General features: G+C 40.1%; 1 protein-coding gene across 2 annotated transcripts in view; it reads right to left on the bottom strand.

Annotated features, from left to right (window-relative positions):
• si:dkey-12j5.1 (uncharacterized) overlaps positions 1 to 16,808 on the bottom strand; it is a 30,166-nt gene extending 13,358 nt beyond the window's left edge. Inside the window, exons 1-9 of one of the 2 annotated variants that reach the window (XM_050046234.1) lie at positions 16,625 to 16,808; positions 16,354 to 16,466; positions 16,092 to 16,237; positions 15,825 to 15,978; positions 13,741 to 13,853; positions 13,482 to 13,605; positions 12,086 to 12,178; positions 11,346 to 11,414; positions 3,881 to 3,934 (exon numbers count right to left, since the gene is read on the bottom strand). In XM_050046234.1, the coding sequence (XP_049902191.1) occupies positions 3,881 to 3,934; positions 11,346 to 11,414; positions 12,086 to 12,178; positions 13,482 to 13,605; positions 13,741 to 13,853; positions 15,825 to 15,978; positions 16,092 to 16,237; positions 16,354 to 16,466; positions 16,625 to 16,688 (930 nt within the window). In that variant the 5' untranslated portion in view covers positions 16,689 to 16,808. The remainder of the gene's footprint in view (positions 1 to 3,880; positions 3,935 to 11,345; positions 11,415 to 12,085; positions 12,179 to 13,481; positions 13,606 to 13,740; positions 13,854 to 15,824; positions 15,979 to 16,091; positions 16,238 to 16,353; positions 16,467 to 16,624) is intronic. The other variant, XM_050046235.1, reaches the window with a different exon arrangement.
• Positions 16,809 to 17,077: the final 269 nt, after the last annotated feature.

Genomic DNA, 17,077 nt, shown 5'->3' with positions numbered 1-17,077 from the left:
ACTATGTGTATATTCAGGAGAGAAAGAGTGAAATTGGGTCATTGAAATTCAAAATTTTAACTTCTTCACAAATGAAGAACCACTGCGTGTCTTCAAAACAGCTCGAACCGGGCGAGAAAATTCTTTACAGATGGTCCACTGTGAGATATTTGTGCGTGCGGTAAAGACGGCTTCCGCTTCTGCACTCAAAATTAAAACATGAGAAAGTTAGCTAATTAAGAACTTTAGAGAATCCACTCTACCCTACCACAACCCCAGACTGAAGCACACATAATAAAATAAACGCTGTGTCTGTCAATCAAATCACTGAGACTATTGTCATTTCAAAGTGAAGGCACATCTTAGTTCCCATATGGTGCTGCTGAAGGAAGAACAAAAGCATCATGAATCAACTGAATACCTTTGAAACAAGATTTGCAAGGAACTAGCTCAGTTGTTTGTGCAGACTTAACACTTTATAAGTAAGGCTCCAACTTTGAGATATGCAAGAGCAAGAAGACGGAGGCGAGAGCTAACAACTTATCTACCGCACTTAAGAGAGAAAATAAGAAAAAGAGTAAAACAAAGAAGTGAGGAGAGGCGGAGGGGGGAGGAGGGAGAGAGAGTAGTGTCTGTCATACTCTTCTGACATCACTAACATGACTCCAGCGACGCAACGTAACTGCGGTATGATCTGACAGAACACTTTCTGACCATTAGAACTGGTGACTGTATGCATGTGTGATTGGCTGCAGGCCTGCTCAAATCGAGTGTCACAGCTGTAAGTCTCTGGAGCGAGTTTAAAAGTTCAGCCCCCCGATGACTGCTCTCAATCTGTCAGCTGAGGGGTGTGTGTGGGAGGCTGAGCCTGAGGGGGAGTGGGGGGAGAGAGAGAGGGAGAGGGAGACACACTGCCATGCTCTTCTATCTGACACTCAGTGGCACACCTTCACTTCATCTGCCACTGACAGTGGGGATTTGGAGCACACTGACAGCACATACTTCCCACTAAAGCGCAGAAAATACTGCCATTTACGTCACTCTCTAATAAGCATTCAAGTTCTCAGTCATACTCTGTGTGTGAGCAAGCAAGTGTTGGGAGCAAGTAATGCAAAAAGTGTGGGTGTGTAGACACTGCTGTGTGCACACGCATAAACAGAAGCTCAGCAGAAGCAACTGTGTGTGCAGGTTGGGGCCTTTTCCTTTCCACTGGGGTGATAAAATATTTGCCTACATGTTCGTCTGAGGGTCCTAAAGGACACAAAAGAAGACATTGCTTATATGCGGGCCTTGACAAGTTACACACGTGCACACACTCCCCCATCACAGAGTTTGCTCTGACATGGAGCCGTGATATGGCAAAAAATGATTATGATAACTTTTTCCATATTAACCAATACTGACATATAATTTGATAATGCTGACAGTTTGAAAGTATCTTAATAAAGCTTGTATTTTCCAACCTGGATCATACTTTTCCATCTTTGTGTGTCTAAATGACCGAAGGGAAGAGCAATTTTTTTAACCTGGTCCAGTATGGAGTGAGAGTGCAGCGGCTGGGAAACAGGCTGTAACAGAAGCACTCGGGGCATGTTTGCATCATCAATTTATGTCTACTGAAAGTGCCTGTACACTAAAAGTGCTTGTTTTTGCCACTGACAGGCTCCGATCGTTACTCTAAGTGTCTGGCAACATTATGGAAAGGACCCTTTAGAGACAGGCCTTTTTGTTAAAGAGAAAGATCCTTTTTGTTTAACCAGAAACAGCACCTGAAATTGCTATTGCTAAACCCACCAGACTCCATTTAAATAAACAGTAGTTTTAGCGTGTATGGAGTCAGCATATTTTCACATCTATCTGGGTAAATTAAAGGCTTGTTTCAATCAGCGCAGAGTTGGTGATTGCTGGAACAATGGAGAGACGAACCAAAACGTTTTTTGTGAGTTTTATTTTGTTTCTGTTTACTCTGAATGAGGTGTGTTTTACAATCATAAAATGACTGATTATTTAAATAGAGGCTGGTGGTTTTAGCGGGAGCAAAACTGGGGCTGTTTTCAATTGAACAAAGTGTCTTACTCTTTCTCTTCTACTCTTTAACATAAAGGTCTATCTTTGTGGGGATCCTTCCTTACTGTTGTCAGACCCTTAAAATAACAATCTGAGCCTATCAGTGGTGAAAAACAGCACTATTGGTGCATTCACAAAATATTTAAGAAGTGAGATTATTGCTAACTTATTATCAGTAATGTGGATACGATGACTAAGTGAGTACGTAATTCTGCCAATATATACGTGTGTACACCTATATACCACTAATGAATATGAATACTTATTTATAAAATAATAGTTTGTTAATAACAAAAAAATAGAGAAAATATACATACAAGCATAGAAAGTTCATATGTTTACTTATTTAAATAGAAAAAGATAGCAGGACAAGTTGATTAAGATGTATATATAATATTAATATTTATTTTTGTAAGGTAAAGACAATTGGTAATATATGCAGGTGCATCTCAAGAAATTAGAATGTCATCAAAAAGTTGATTTATTTCAGTAATTCAATTCAAAAAGTGAAACTCATATATTATGTAGATTCATTACACACAGACTGATGTATTTCAAGTGTTTATTTCTTTTAATTTTGATGATTATAACTGACAGCTAATGACAACCCAAAATGGACCAACACCGGCAGATGACATGGCTCCCCAAACCATCACTGACTGTGGAAACTTTACACTGGACCTCAGGCAACTTGGATTCTGTGCCTCTCCTCCTCCTGATTTCTAAATGAAATGCAGAATTTACTCTCATCTGAGAAGAGGACTTTGGACCACTGAGCAACAGTCCAGCCCAGGTAAGACGCCTCTGACATTGTCTCTGGTTCAAGAGTGGCTAGACACAAGGAATGTGACAGTTGAAGCCCATGTCCTGGATACGTCTGTGCGTGGTGGCTCTTTAAGCACTGACTGCAGCTGCAGTCCGCTCCTTGAGAATCTCCCCCAAATTCTTGAATGGGCTTCATTTCACAATCCTCTAAAGGCTGCGTTTATCCCTGTTGCTTGTGCACCTTTTTCTACCACATTTTTTTCCTTCCATTCAACTTTCCATCAATGTGCTTGGCTACAGCACTCTGTGAACAGCCAGCTTCTTTAGCAATAACCTTTTGTGTCTTACCCTCCTTGTGCAGGGTGTCAGTGATCGTCTTCTTGACAACTGTCAAGTTAGCAGTCTTCCCCATGATTGTGTAGCCCACTGAACCAGACTGAGAGACCATTTAAAGGCTCAAGAAACCTTTGCAGGTGTTTTGAGTTAATTAGCTGATTAGAGTGTGACACCATGAGTCTTAAATATTGAACTTTTTCACAATATTCTAATTTGCTGAGAGACTGAAATTTGAAATTTGGGTTGTCATTAGCTGTCAGTTATAATCATCAAAATTAAAAGAAATAAACACTTGAGATATATCAGTGTGTGTAATGAATCTACATAATATATGAGTTTCACTTTTTGATGATATTCTAATTTATTGAGATGCACCTGTATATATGTATGTATATGTATGTAGCCTCGTTAGCTAGCTTTGTAGGAAGATGTTCGCATTGTCAATCCCTACAAAGGTTAACTGGTTAATTGTCTCTTCAGCCAAGGCAAACAGCTCTCAGTGTGCATGACACCAGACCAACTAATAGTGCAGAACAAATAAGAAAGGAGGTCTGGAACCAGGCTGGAGAGAGACATACTGGAAGTATAAAACCAGTAAAAAGCAAAATACCCACCGAAAATAACCCTGACTTTAAACAGATAATTAATGTCACATTTTCAGAGGCACAAAAATTCTCTGCATTGACACCCAGTAACAAATAATACAAAATGCGAACATGATTGAAAGCATTACCTGAACGACTTCATCATCCTCCTCCAGAAGACCCTCCAACACATCTACCGCCATCTAATGCAGAGAGAGAGAGAGAGAGAGAGAGAGAGAGAGAGAGAGAGAGAGAGAGAGAGAGAGAGAGAGAGAGAAAAGAGGATTAAAAGATGGCGTTGAGATTTGAAATCATCTTCCACATCATCAGAAAATAGTCATACAAGAAAATAACTTTTCAGGTTAGACAAATTCATCAGTGCACACTCATAGATACAGCCTTGATCCATAGACAAGCACGCACGCACAGATGGACAAACACATTGTTGTTGCACACAGTGTTGTGCATCTCCCAGGCAGCTCGATCAATCAGAGCGATCAGATGGTCTGATAAGCGTCTATGAGGTCAGCGTCCCATACACAACATCGTCGATACCAACAAGACAACAGACATGGCCGTCGATAGACACACTCACCAGTGCTTATCGCGCAGTCAATAGTCACTTTGGCTGCTCTATTCGACGGCCCTTTTAATCCATTTACAGACATTAACTGTCAATATATTCTTGAACCCGCACCACTCCATAGGACACATTATAAACTTAAATATGACCTCCACTCTCGCCCCCTCTCTTTTTGAGGTCTAAGAGGAGTTTAATGCGAGGTGACCTTTGCCATAGAGCATCACTGTCTGGGTCCGTTTCTGTGGGAAGTTTCTATTACAGAAAACAGACCTTGACTAAAGTAGGCTGTGTGTTTGTTTTGCTCTGCCTCTCTCTCCTTGTGGATTCTGCAGTTGTGTGTGTGTGTGTGTGTGTGTGTGTGTGTGTGTGTGTGTGTGTGTGTGTGTGTGTGTGTGAGGCCCCAGGTGATGATATATTGATTTTTGTCAACTTCAGGTTGGAGGCGACTGTTAGCCAATCACCCATGGTGAAGGGCAAGAATAAAAGACACGCACGTACCTGTGCGCGCACTTACACACCGCAGCGCAATCAACACACCACAACAAAGCTACACACAACCAGTGAGCACAACGAGCAGCACTTGCTTCTTGTTAAGGCAGTCTTATTAGCTGGAGAGCTTCCTAATTTTTTCCCCCTCCTGCTCTTTGGAGCTCTCTTCTCTTTCCATTAAGCCTGCCTGCTTCCGGTGGCGATAAAGAGGTCAGTTGCCCAGGAAGGCTGAGGGAGAGTCAGGTTAATTGAGAGTATCTCATTAAGAGTGTGCAAATGTGCATGTCAGGGAGTCAGTTGATTGATTGCTCGACCAATTATCACCTAAAAAACCCATTGTCTTTAATTAATTAATGACTGATTAAAAATACACAAACAAAAACAACTAATCCCAGTTGATGATGAATGGATTCATGCCCAGCGTCAGAATTATCTACTTGACTTTCATTGTATCACACCAGTGTGACAGGCAGACACACACATACACACACACACACACAGTAATTCGAGCCAAGCACTAGATATAAGAGATAGGAGTAAAGATCTGTCTGGGCATTATACAACTGATAGAACAGGCAGTTTTGGAGCAACAAAAATAGAACAAGAGATATCTGGGAGCCAGGATAAGTGAGCAACGATAACCATTATATCGTCTCCAACTGCACTCCTTCCTAACTACACTGGTCAACCCAGGGGCGAGTGATTAAAGATTCAGAGATTCCTAAGCCGCTTCACGCTCTAAACAACAACAAGATTAATATTCCCGTGAAGATAAGGGGAAGAGAGGGAGAACTACGAGGGAAAAAGTGCGAAAACTGGAAGGAAGGGCACAGAAAAGTATCTTAATAAACAATGCAAAACTGGTCCATGAACAACAGCAGTGCAACTTGAAGACACACACACAAATACACCGCAAAGACACTACACACATGCTGTCCTCTTTATTTCAAGACCTGTTAAAGATTTTTTTTTTTTAAAAAAAAGCAGCACTCTGGGGAGGAACTCATTTATAATGGCCATTGTGTGTGTGTGTGTGTGTGTGTGTGTGTGCGCGCAGTTTGTATGTGTGTGCACAGTTTGTGTTTGTGTGTGTGATCTTCAGGCAATTTTGTTTAACAGAATCATTTTACCGGAGCGCACAGCAGAGACAGGAGAAAGACAAATCACTTTACAAGCGAGGGCAAGCCGTATCTCTAACACACAGAAACCCGTACAAATGTGCGCGCACACACACACACACACACACACACACACACACACACACACACACACAAACAGGGACGTCTACACTTAAGTAAATAAATCCTAGGGATGTCACTGCTAACTGTACTTGCAAGCAACATTGGAAAGTACAAGCTGCTCTCCATCGTGAGCTACATTTAAGAACGGAAATGTTCAAGGAACAACATGAAAGCAAACAAGAGTGACAACGACAAGGAGAGTAACTAACCATCAGCTGCTGTGACAACTGCGGCGAACAGACACCTTAATGGCTGTCAGGGGGAAGCCGTCTGTCTGTTTGTCTGTTTGTCTGCTACGTGGCAAGTGAATTAGTGGTGGTGATGGGTGATGATGATGGTAATATGTGTGTCTGTGTGTCTGACAGTGACAGTGAGAAAACTGTGGTCTCTGAGGGCTACACTGTTACTACAAAGCGCATTTGTTTTTCATTAAAACATCAAGTCACATAACAAGTGATACAACATGGATTTAGGGACATAAGTAATTATTAATTTCATTATCAAATAATTAACGGATTCATTGTTTAGTCTATAAAATGAAATGAATTATTAAAAATGTCCTAAAATTGATGTTTAGTTCACTGGTTGTAATTCTGGGGGTATGAGGGTCGCCAGATCTTCTTGAAGGTTCATGAGGTCTTCTAGACTTTAAGGGATGTTACAAAACATTTTAAAAATATATACAGTAGGCCTTTACTCAGCATTTCATTCATATCTGTGAAGAATACAAAATGAAATTCTTATTTTCCAAGAAATAAACTTCTCAGAAAAGAGCATGGTGAAGACCTGAAACCATCCCAATCACAAAACCTTCACTCTTTGCTAAACAGACTCATTCAGCATTAGAAAAGTATGCAGTTAAATATATATTATATAATCTTTATTTATAAGGCGAGTTACAAAGTGCTTTACATGTCAAGAATTAAAACAGACGAGACATGAAAACAACAACTTTTAAAAGAACTGATAAAAACACTGGTTAAAAAAAAAATTAAATGAACTTTAAACTCAAGTAAAATCAGGAAAGGCTCTCCAATAGAAGTATGTTTCAAGAAGGAACTTAAAAAGGATAACTGACTCGGCCGACCTGATTTCCTCGGGCAGATTGTAAAGTACGTCCTGGTGTGTACGGCACTAAGTTGAAACAACCAAAGAGCTAATAAAACAATGGCCAACCCTAAATTTGACAAAAAAAGAAGCCAATTAAGCGTGTGTGACTGTTACAATTAAATAGAAAAACAAAACACACACACAATACAGACAGAGAATCGTATAAAAACATCAGGAAAACTCATCTCTGATTTAATATTTACAGGAAATAATCTGCTCAAAATTGATCCAAATCACTTGTTTTACACCATCTTCATACAGTTACTGCACTCACCATTTGGGTTAATTGTACAGTTTATCAGTTATTCTGTTCTGTTATTGTTATGCATTGGATATAATATGAAATATCCAGTTTACTCAATGAGAGAAAAGGAGTCCCTTGGGGCGTCGGTAGCTTAGTGGATAGTGCCGGCGCCCCATGTATAGAGGTGATGCCTCGCTGCAGCGGTCACGAGTTCGACTCCGGCTTGCAACCCTTTGCTGCATGTCGTCCCCCCACTCTCTCTCTCTCTCCCCACGTCACACCCCTCAATCTGTCCTGTCCATTAAAGGCAAAAAAGCCCCCCAAAAAAATCTTTAAAAAAAAGAAAAAAAAAAGAAAAGGAGTCCCTTAAGGAAAACGATTGGGAACCACTGGAAAATGGTTGTTGTTCTCGCTCGATAAATGACTTTAATGATTAACAAATTATCAAAATTGTTGGTTATTGACTGATTGATTAATCAACCAAATGACTGATTGATTGATGATTGATTTTTAGTTGTGTCATGCACACTTACATGTGCCCAACTCTCATGGGTTTACAAGACAACATTACAATCAAAAATACAGGTTATTTAACTACTCAGTCCAGTAACAGAATCCTCTGCCTTCTATCCCAGGCCTTGCAAAAAAACCTGAGCCACAAAAAAGGTTCTCTTTCTGAAACGAAACTATTTTTTTCATCAGTTTTTCATGACCATCCAGCCAAAAGCAATCAACACTGATAGAGGTCATCCCACTGAAAAGTACGTTCCTGATGTCTTCCGGACAGTACAAGAAATGAACCTCATTCTTAACTTCACCTAAACTACCCAACAAACAAATTCTGTCCTCATTTCATCACTAGTTCAGTCTATAAAAAAATCAGAAAAAATGTGGAAAATACCCATCACAGTTTGTCCACAACGATGCCTTCAAATTGTTTCTTTTCTGCAACCAACACTCCAAAACACAAAGATATCAATTTACAGTGACACGACACAGAGAAAAGCAGCACACTCTTCTATTTCAGAGGCTGGAACCAGCACATGTTCAGCACTTTTGAGTTATAAATGAATAAAAACAATTTATCACTTATTAAAACTGTTGTCAATTAATCTTCTATCCATCAACCAACCTATTAATTACTGGTTGTTTCAGCAGTGGCTCAGACATACTTCAACATAACAACAAGCTGCTGGAAAAAAGATGTCCTCACAGTTGTCTCACTTATGCTGCTTTCAAGCACCCCACGACTACATTTCTATTACAGCTACGGAAATCACTGACAAATCTGGCATCAATTCAAGTGTTTCTCCTCAAAAGCAATCAAAAGGGAAAAAAAGGACCTTGACAAGCAATTTTTGGTGACTTTTTTTCCCCCTCCAAATTAAGTGGCACGGATCCACGTCTCGCAGAGACAGAAGACTGAAAAGGAGAGGGGCGATCATGAAATGTTTGTTTTCAAGAATGTATTAGCCCAATGTCTAGGGAATGGTTTGTAAGTGCCGAATTATTTACAATCTTTGCAGGCACTGTATTATGTTCTTGTATTGGACTTGTGTGTCTCACGCTCTTTGAAAATGCATGAAGCAAGTACATAATACAATATATCCACCATCAGTTGATGTCATGAATTCTGTGCTCCTAACTCATAAAATAAAAACTTTCTCCACCAAATTTACATTTTGAGCTTTTCATTTGCACAGCTTACAAGTTCAAAGAACAACCCTCCTTCAAAAGGATTTACCTCAAAACCATTTCAGAAGTCAATCATTTATGCACAACACTTCCCTGCTTTGGGGTTTTGATTACCATTGCAGAGGCCGCCCACCGGTGCTAAATTGGTGACTACCTCTATTAATGTCATGAGAAATTAATTGGCTTTAATGAAATACACCCTTAAAAACTTTCGAGGAAAAAAGGGGAAGGGGTGCTATGTCAGAAAGCAAAGGTCAAATGTTTAATGTGTGAGATTCTTGTCTGGACTGTCACCTCGTAAAGAGATAGGTGCCATCTTCCTACCATTAGGGCTGCAGCGGTACAGCATGAAACTGTGTACGGTGATATGAAGATTGAAAGTTATACTGTGAACATTTGCTTGTCTAAGGTATTGGAAAAAAAATATATAACAGTAAAACTGCACACACATCTCCCTTCCTTATAGACTGCCTGTCAGACCGTTCACGCATACTTCCATTTAAAAATAGATTAAAGTTCCAATAATTAATTGTTTGCTCAACCAAAAACACCCTCCTGTTTTCATTCCATTAAAGGTCATTGTAACTGATAATAATAATAATAATGATTGTGTAATCCTGTATACTATGATACTGTGTAACTGCTCTCTATCAGACTATGAAAACCTCTTTCAATTGCAGCCCTTCCTACCATCGAAAGCCTTTGTGGACGACACCAAATTTTGTGATATAATCTGTCACCACTGTGCTCTGCATTGATTGCTTTCTCCAGTAACTATGGAGATAATATCATACACCGAGATTATTTGGCAAAAATAATCACACTATTTTGCCAAACGCCAAATGTGCTCCAATTCAAACCCAAACTTACAAGCCCAAACTACATTCATCAGACAAAGAGCTTAATCTCCAACAGAGACAGACAAATGCTTTTTGGCAAAGAACATGGAAGTTATTCTACCACTTTCGCTTTTCTAAAAGAAACTATTATTTACCAGAAATAGCCGTATACTCTATGCAGCTACAGAAAACAAATACAAAAAATTGCCTCAGTGTGTTTCTTTGGCATATATATTAATCAAATTTCCAAAGCCTTGGCACAGTTTGGACGACCAAACAAAACAGTCAATAGGGAGAAATGCAGGCAAAGTGTCGCATTCTGGCACCTTGCTAAGAAGGTAGCCTTCAAACTAATACAGACTGGAAGCGCACAACTTTACACAGAGTTTACTTGTGAATAGATTCATAGTCCGCAGGGAGAGATAGTGAGCACAAAAATGAGTGAGTGTGTGTATGTGTGACAGAGTAGTAGAGGAAGGAAAGAGAAGAGAGGATGTTCCTATCAAATCCGGCTAAGTCCCAGTCTGGGAGAGACGGACAGAAAATAGCTTCTACTCCGCTCCTATCCTTAAGCTCAGTTTCCATCAGAAACTTTTCACATAAGTGATGGTTAAAAGCAAATATGACCAACCTTGTGCATAGCTGTGTATATGCATACAGCAAAATAAAGCACTCAGGATGTGTGCAGTTTGTGTTCCGGGCTTGATGACACCAGCAGGAGGATGAAGACAAACGACATGTCAGAAACTGTGGACCGAGACGTTGTCATTTTACTGATACACCTGACAGCCCATCTCCCACACACACACACACACACACACACACACAAAGATATAGCTGCAGCTGAGCCGTTTGGGAGCGAGGGGGGGAAAAAAGGACACTGTTCTCATTTCCTGTCAGTAATAACCATAAACCACTCAACAAGAGTGACTACAAATTAATCACTGGATCACAACAGAAAATAGCTGAACTGCTGTTGGTGTGGCAGTAATCACAGAAAATGACTTCAAGCGTTAATGACTGTTAGGGGTTTTAGCACTGAACTGAAGGCAGTGAGCCACTAAAATCAAGGCCATTAATACTGGAAATTGATGAGTGATCTGGAAGTGCGCCGTATCACAGATATGGCAGCAATTCATCAGACTGGAGCTTCCTTCCACTCCCCGCCTCACCACCATCCCTCCTCCCCTGCGCGCCCCCTTACCCCTGTCCCTCTCTGTAAATACCACTCTTCAATTATTGACGCTGAACTCTGGAGGGGATAAAGACCAGGCAAGGCCTTCCCACCTTCAATGCTATTCACTAGAAAGGAAAGCACACATGTGCACGAACACACATACAAATGCCAGGCCGCCCTCGCTCCCACCATGAAACGCACACAGACCAGCGACAGCAGAGAGCAGGACATTTTACCTCGTATTCCTCGGACTCGATGAGCAGTTTGGCCGTGGTGACGCGAGACTCGTACGGCGGGATGTCGTTCTGGAGAAAACAGACAACACTGTCACCTCTACTGTGTTTACACAAACATCAACAAACATAGTTCTTCCTTTGTCTGATAATAACACGATCCAATTTCAAGGTACAAAACATTCTGCAGCTACGTGGCTGTTAATCACAGCGAAAGTGTGGGCTGGCTGTGTTCAGATCAGCCTGCTCCTGGAGATAAGAGTCATAACAGTGGTGCCACTGGGATTTTTTTGTCTCAAATCATCAACCCAACCCCTCTTATATCACAATCGCTCAGTATTTGAATGTCAGGTGCCATTTATTAATTTTATTTAGACCCCGTCCTTACTTTGACATTACAGCCGTTATTTCTCTTCCCAACTCCCTGTAGTAATTTGGTTACTTATCGTTATACACTTTCCCGGTTTTGCCTCATGCCTTCATATCTGCTCTCTCTTTACACAGGCACACACACACACACAAAAGCACACACAGGTTTGCAAAGTATTTGTTCCATCTTTTATTTTTTATTATCCCCCGTTTCATTATCTCTTACTTTTTATCTCTACTGGTGTCCTTATGTTTGTGCTCACTGCAAAGCACACTGTGACAATCCCGTTAGTTGAAAGTGCTTTATAAATAAACTGGGATCTTATGAGCGTCGGTTGCTGTCAGAGAAAATACTAAGCACAGCTCCGACTCACCTGCATGTCTTCCTCTGAGCTGGAAGGAGCTGCACTCTGTTTCTGGGCAGGGAGCCACGATCCAACACTTTTTAACAGGTATTCTTTGCCTTCCTGCAGACAGCAAAATGCGTATGTGTGTAAATTCACAGGTGCATGTATGACAATAGAGCTAAACCCACATATATATACAAACACAGATGAAAACACACAAACTCATCTGAAGGGAAAAAATGATGACTTTAAATACTATTACATGCCAGATTCTGCTCTTGATGCCAACAATCTTTTGCTCAATCCGAGGTCAAATTTATTGTAATTCAAAATAATTTCCACAGTATTCCAAAATAGACCTTTGCTGGATGTGAGGTGCTATAAAGTGTGACTGGAGCCAGCCTGACCCCTACAGCTAACACCTAGTACTACACATCCACTTCAGCGCTACACATGAACTACATTGGCGCTACAGAACCTCTTGTTTTTCCTCAGTTTGGTGTTGAAAGAGCATGAAGAACACTTTTTGAAGACAGCTTGCTTTTGTTTGCTCATGGTTTGAGATACCCACTGCTGACACATTTCCAATACAAACAGGGTGTCCTGAATTTTATTTGTGGAAGAATTATATGAAAAGAAAAGTGCCTTTCTGTTAACAATGCACTGGTTACTCAGGATAATCCACAGACGGCGCTGTGAACAATTTACACTATACTTTTTACTCTTTTGTATTAAATGGTTTTCAGGAAACACTGGAAAAGGTTTTTATGTGTTAAAAGATGAAATCCCAGGCTTGGAGCACATTTTATTCTACAACATAAAAGGACTGGAAATGGATGATAATCACGTGTTTTATTCATCTCAAAGATACATAAGTGACCTCAATAACTCACTGGTTGCAACGTCTTTGCACTTTTAAATTTCTTGCAAAATGGTACGCGTTCTCAAAGAAAGGTTCTGCCTTGAATGATGTCTGCCTGTGATAATAGTTAGTAAAGCAGCAACACTTTGTCTTGAAAGTTAAATATCTTTAAAAAATTGAGAGGAAAAAAGAAAAAATTAGGACATCCTTCCAAACTCATTGTGAAATGCTTCGTACTGCAAAGTTCTTGTGGTATCTTTTTTTAAAACTGAGTCCAATAGGCAGCACTCTCATCTCTCTCTCATTTATTAGATGACTATATGACCTCAATGATCTGCCCAGTAATTAACATTCCTATCGGCATGACCTGTCTGTGTGTGTGCGTGTTAATGCAAGTGTCCATCTGCTGATTAATGGCATACAATTCAATTTGCTCAGAATAATTAACTCAGCAGATTCCCGCTTTAATGTGGTGATAACTCATCCTCAGCGTCTGTGTGTGTCTGTGTGTGTGTGTGTGTGTGTGTGTGTGTGTGTCTGTGTGCGTGCGTGTCGACTGACCTGGTTTCTCTCGGTACTGAACAGGTAACTTGCCATGAGCTGTAGAGCCTCAGGGTTGTCATGGTGATACTGTAATGCTCGCTCAATGAACTCTCTGCACTTGTCTGCAGCTCCCTCTTCCATGCTACATGCACACACGCGTGTACACACACACACACACACACACACACAAAGAAAGACAAATCTCAGCTCATTATCATAGCAGTGACATAAAATGGGGTTATAAGCATCAAGACTGCGACTCTGTGGTCTCCAGTACCAGAGGTCTGTTAGGTAAATCTCGGCGATGGAGCAGTAGGCTACACAAACATCCTTCACTGTGGGGAGCTTGGCGTCCTCATCTGGAGGGGCAGCAGCTGCAGCCTGAGCCTGCTTAAAGAACAGAGGGCAGATGTCTTGAAAGGTGTCAAAAGTTCTAATGAGGGTAATTAATCAAAGCACAGTAAACATGGCATGAACATTTCTTTTAATAATAATCAAGTTATTTCACAACAGAAAACTGCACAACTTCCCTATATTCCCCGAGAAACTCCCTTTGAGTCTTACAGAGGACATTTTGACATGTGACAGCAGGAAAAGCACAGGTGGAAATAATCAAATTAATGGCAGCTGAATTGCATTTAGCCGCCTCGGTTTCAGGGTCATGCTAGTGTCAATGCTGGCTCACTGTCATGGCTTAGTGGGACACTTGAATAAAATGGAGCCATTGTTAATGTTATTAGTAACAGCCGTACTTTTCCTCCTATGACAAGTCAAAATGACTGCTGTGAAAAAGACCTATACTGATTTGAATTATAGAATTAAGAATAGCCCATGCCTTTTCCTTGTTATACATGACACATGCTATGAAAATTACAAAGAGGGTGTAAAGTCAAACATTTTTACATTATTCCTTATAAATACTTTAAGAGTAGTTATTTAAATTGACATCAATAATAAACATGAAATACTGTAATAAGACAACCTGTGAATTCCATTGGAGAAAACAAGATACTGATAGATTAATTTCACATCTGAAATATGTCCTGTTGTATTTTCTCCTTTGCTTTATTTTTTCCCATCAGTTTATTTCTAGTTCAATTTTTAATTTTACCACATTTAATATTATTAATATATGCCATGTATGCTAAAATATTCTCTGGATGCTTCCTTAAATAATTCTTTGAGCAAAAGTCTTGGGTAATGTGGAAAAATACTGTTTTCGAATATTGAACAGACAAAAAACAAAAAAGTAGCCAAAATCAAAAGAAAAGATAGAAAAACATCCTCTGGATACCTAAAACCTGTGTGTCAGCCCAGTGCTGTAAATAATCCACACAATAGCTCATGATAGCAACAGCTCTCCTGTGTGTGAGTAATGCTAGTCCTTGGATGGTGATTTACATCATAGCGATTACGTTCCTGAACACAGGAATACTGAAATCAAATGTTTGGTCTTGTTTTGACAGTACTAATAAATTCAGACACATCCAGAGTATTTTGATAGTTCTTGGAACTTCTGAGGACTCGAGTAAACTTCAGACTACCCAACAACAACTCCTGTCCTATGGCATACTTGATGCAAAGACATTTATACTGGTACTCTGCAAATAAAATAAAGAAACACCATCACTCATACAACAGCAGACCACATTAACAGAGACTTTGGAGGGCATCAGATATGTCCTTTGTATTTGGAAGGGACGAACAGCTAAGTTAGGTGCAGGGTGATTAGGAGAGGGAGAGAGGGAGAGAAGGAGAGGCTTGTGTAACAATATTGTTCCATCTGTCTATCTGTGTTTGTATTTTGTATATGTGATTGGATTTTTTGTTGTATTCTCTTACATTGCTGTACATTTGAAACAGGAATTGCCAAAGGACCACTTGTTTACGTTTTTATCATTAAATACCAGTTATTGCAGATTGGTGACACAAAGTGTTTCCAAATTACCAGTAATTTAGATGTGATTAGTAACATTTCTAATGAATAATGAAGCATAAGTGGCTGTAACACTACAGGTAACTATAATAACTATGTGCTGAGCATGTCCACCAATTCATTTATCGGTTGAATTAACGTCACTCAACAGATGTCTGTTATGACAAGGTGACATGTATGCACGCAACAGCGAGATAGATAGATAGATAGATAGATAGATAGATAGATAGATAGATAGATAGATAGATAGATATTTCAGAAATTGATCAACGGCACCCTCTTGTGAAGCTAAATACCATTACACTAGCATTAAGCCTTGGGTGCATTAGCATTTCTCCCTTGTATGTAAAAGCATGAGTATGAGTAAGTATGTATAACTAAGTAAACTATAAAGGGAATGTGAGTGTGTATGGGGTTGCACTCACTGTGGTCTGTGCTTGTTTGTCCAATGCAGATAGCAGGACTTGTATCCCTTTGGTGTAGTAGTCCACAGCCTCCTGGCCTGTGTGGATTTGTCCCAAGTACATGTACTTACTGTGGCCTACATCTGGGCTCAGCTCCACTGCACGCAGAAAAGCTTAGACACAATTGGTCAAGGATGCTCACTCCACTCAAACCGCATGGGAATATAACAGTTTTAGTTCCTGACATGCACACAACAAGGAAGAAGAAACCTGCACACAAAGGATATTCCCTTAGCTTTCTGTGTGTCTCCTAGTTCAGAGCAAATGTGGCCCAGCATGTCTAGAGCTTGCAGGTTGGCGGAGTCCACATCCAGGGCTCGTTGACAGAAGAGGCAAGCCATCTCAAAGTCAAAGCTGTCCATGTATTCCTCTGTCTGTATAACAGATGATCACATGACATCATAAACATGCAGTAGAGTTAAAGGGGCATTTTAAAAAAGCATGACAAATCTGGGGCATGTCTTTGTTGTGCATATCTTGTCACTGTTACCTTTTCTAGGAGCTGTCTCACAGAGTACTTCTCAGCTGTCTTCTTCTTGGCTTTTTCATGTACTCTTAGTTTCATCCTTTCTTGAGGTGACAAGCCAACAAATCCTGCATCACCTGTAATTAAGTAAAGAGTCAATATTACTTTTGTCTCATTTGGTCTCGTAGAAAGTTAAAATCAAAGCACAACAGGTTAATTTCTGTTAGCTGCCTGAGTGGTTGATGTAACACACTGTAAATAACTAGCAAAATGTTGAATCACTGAACATAATTACTGTTTGGGCGGTTGTCTTTCCTTTTCGGTTTGCTTTTCTTTTTTCCCTTTGCCTGTCCTCCCATAGTGGTGACAAATATGTCTTATATTTTCACAATTTCTACCCTCAAAACAGACTTTTACCAAAGTGTGAACCTTACACACGCGTGGAAAGCAAGTACGGCTGAGCTAAAGGAGTGCAGTGCGCATGCTCTAAGCAGTGACTGGGTGGCTGCTACGGAAAGAGGTAGTGGACATAATATGAGAGGTTTTGAAATAACCTTTTTTGGCACTGAAGCACAAAAAGAGGTAATTTAAACCGTCCGACTTTACCACAAATGTCATTTTAGACTTAAGCTTTAAAACTGGAAGAACATTAAATGTCCATTATTTGAACTTTCTTTCTCCAAGGTGCTGATTTCGTAAGGCGGGCTTTAAATGAATTAAACGGTTCCCTGTTTGTGGGCGGGTGCTC

This window comes from Epinephelus moara, chromosome 6, assembly GCF_006386435.1.
Source record: "Epinephelus moara isolate mb chromosome 6, YSFRI_EMoa_1.0, whole genome shotgun sequence".
NCBI classification, from domain to species: Eukaryota; Metazoa; Chordata; class Actinopteri; order Perciformes; family Serranidae; genus Epinephelus; species Epinephelus moara.
The sequence above is the reverse complement of the archived record's forward strand: the minus strand, read 5'-3'. Positions and strand labels throughout refer to the sequence as shown.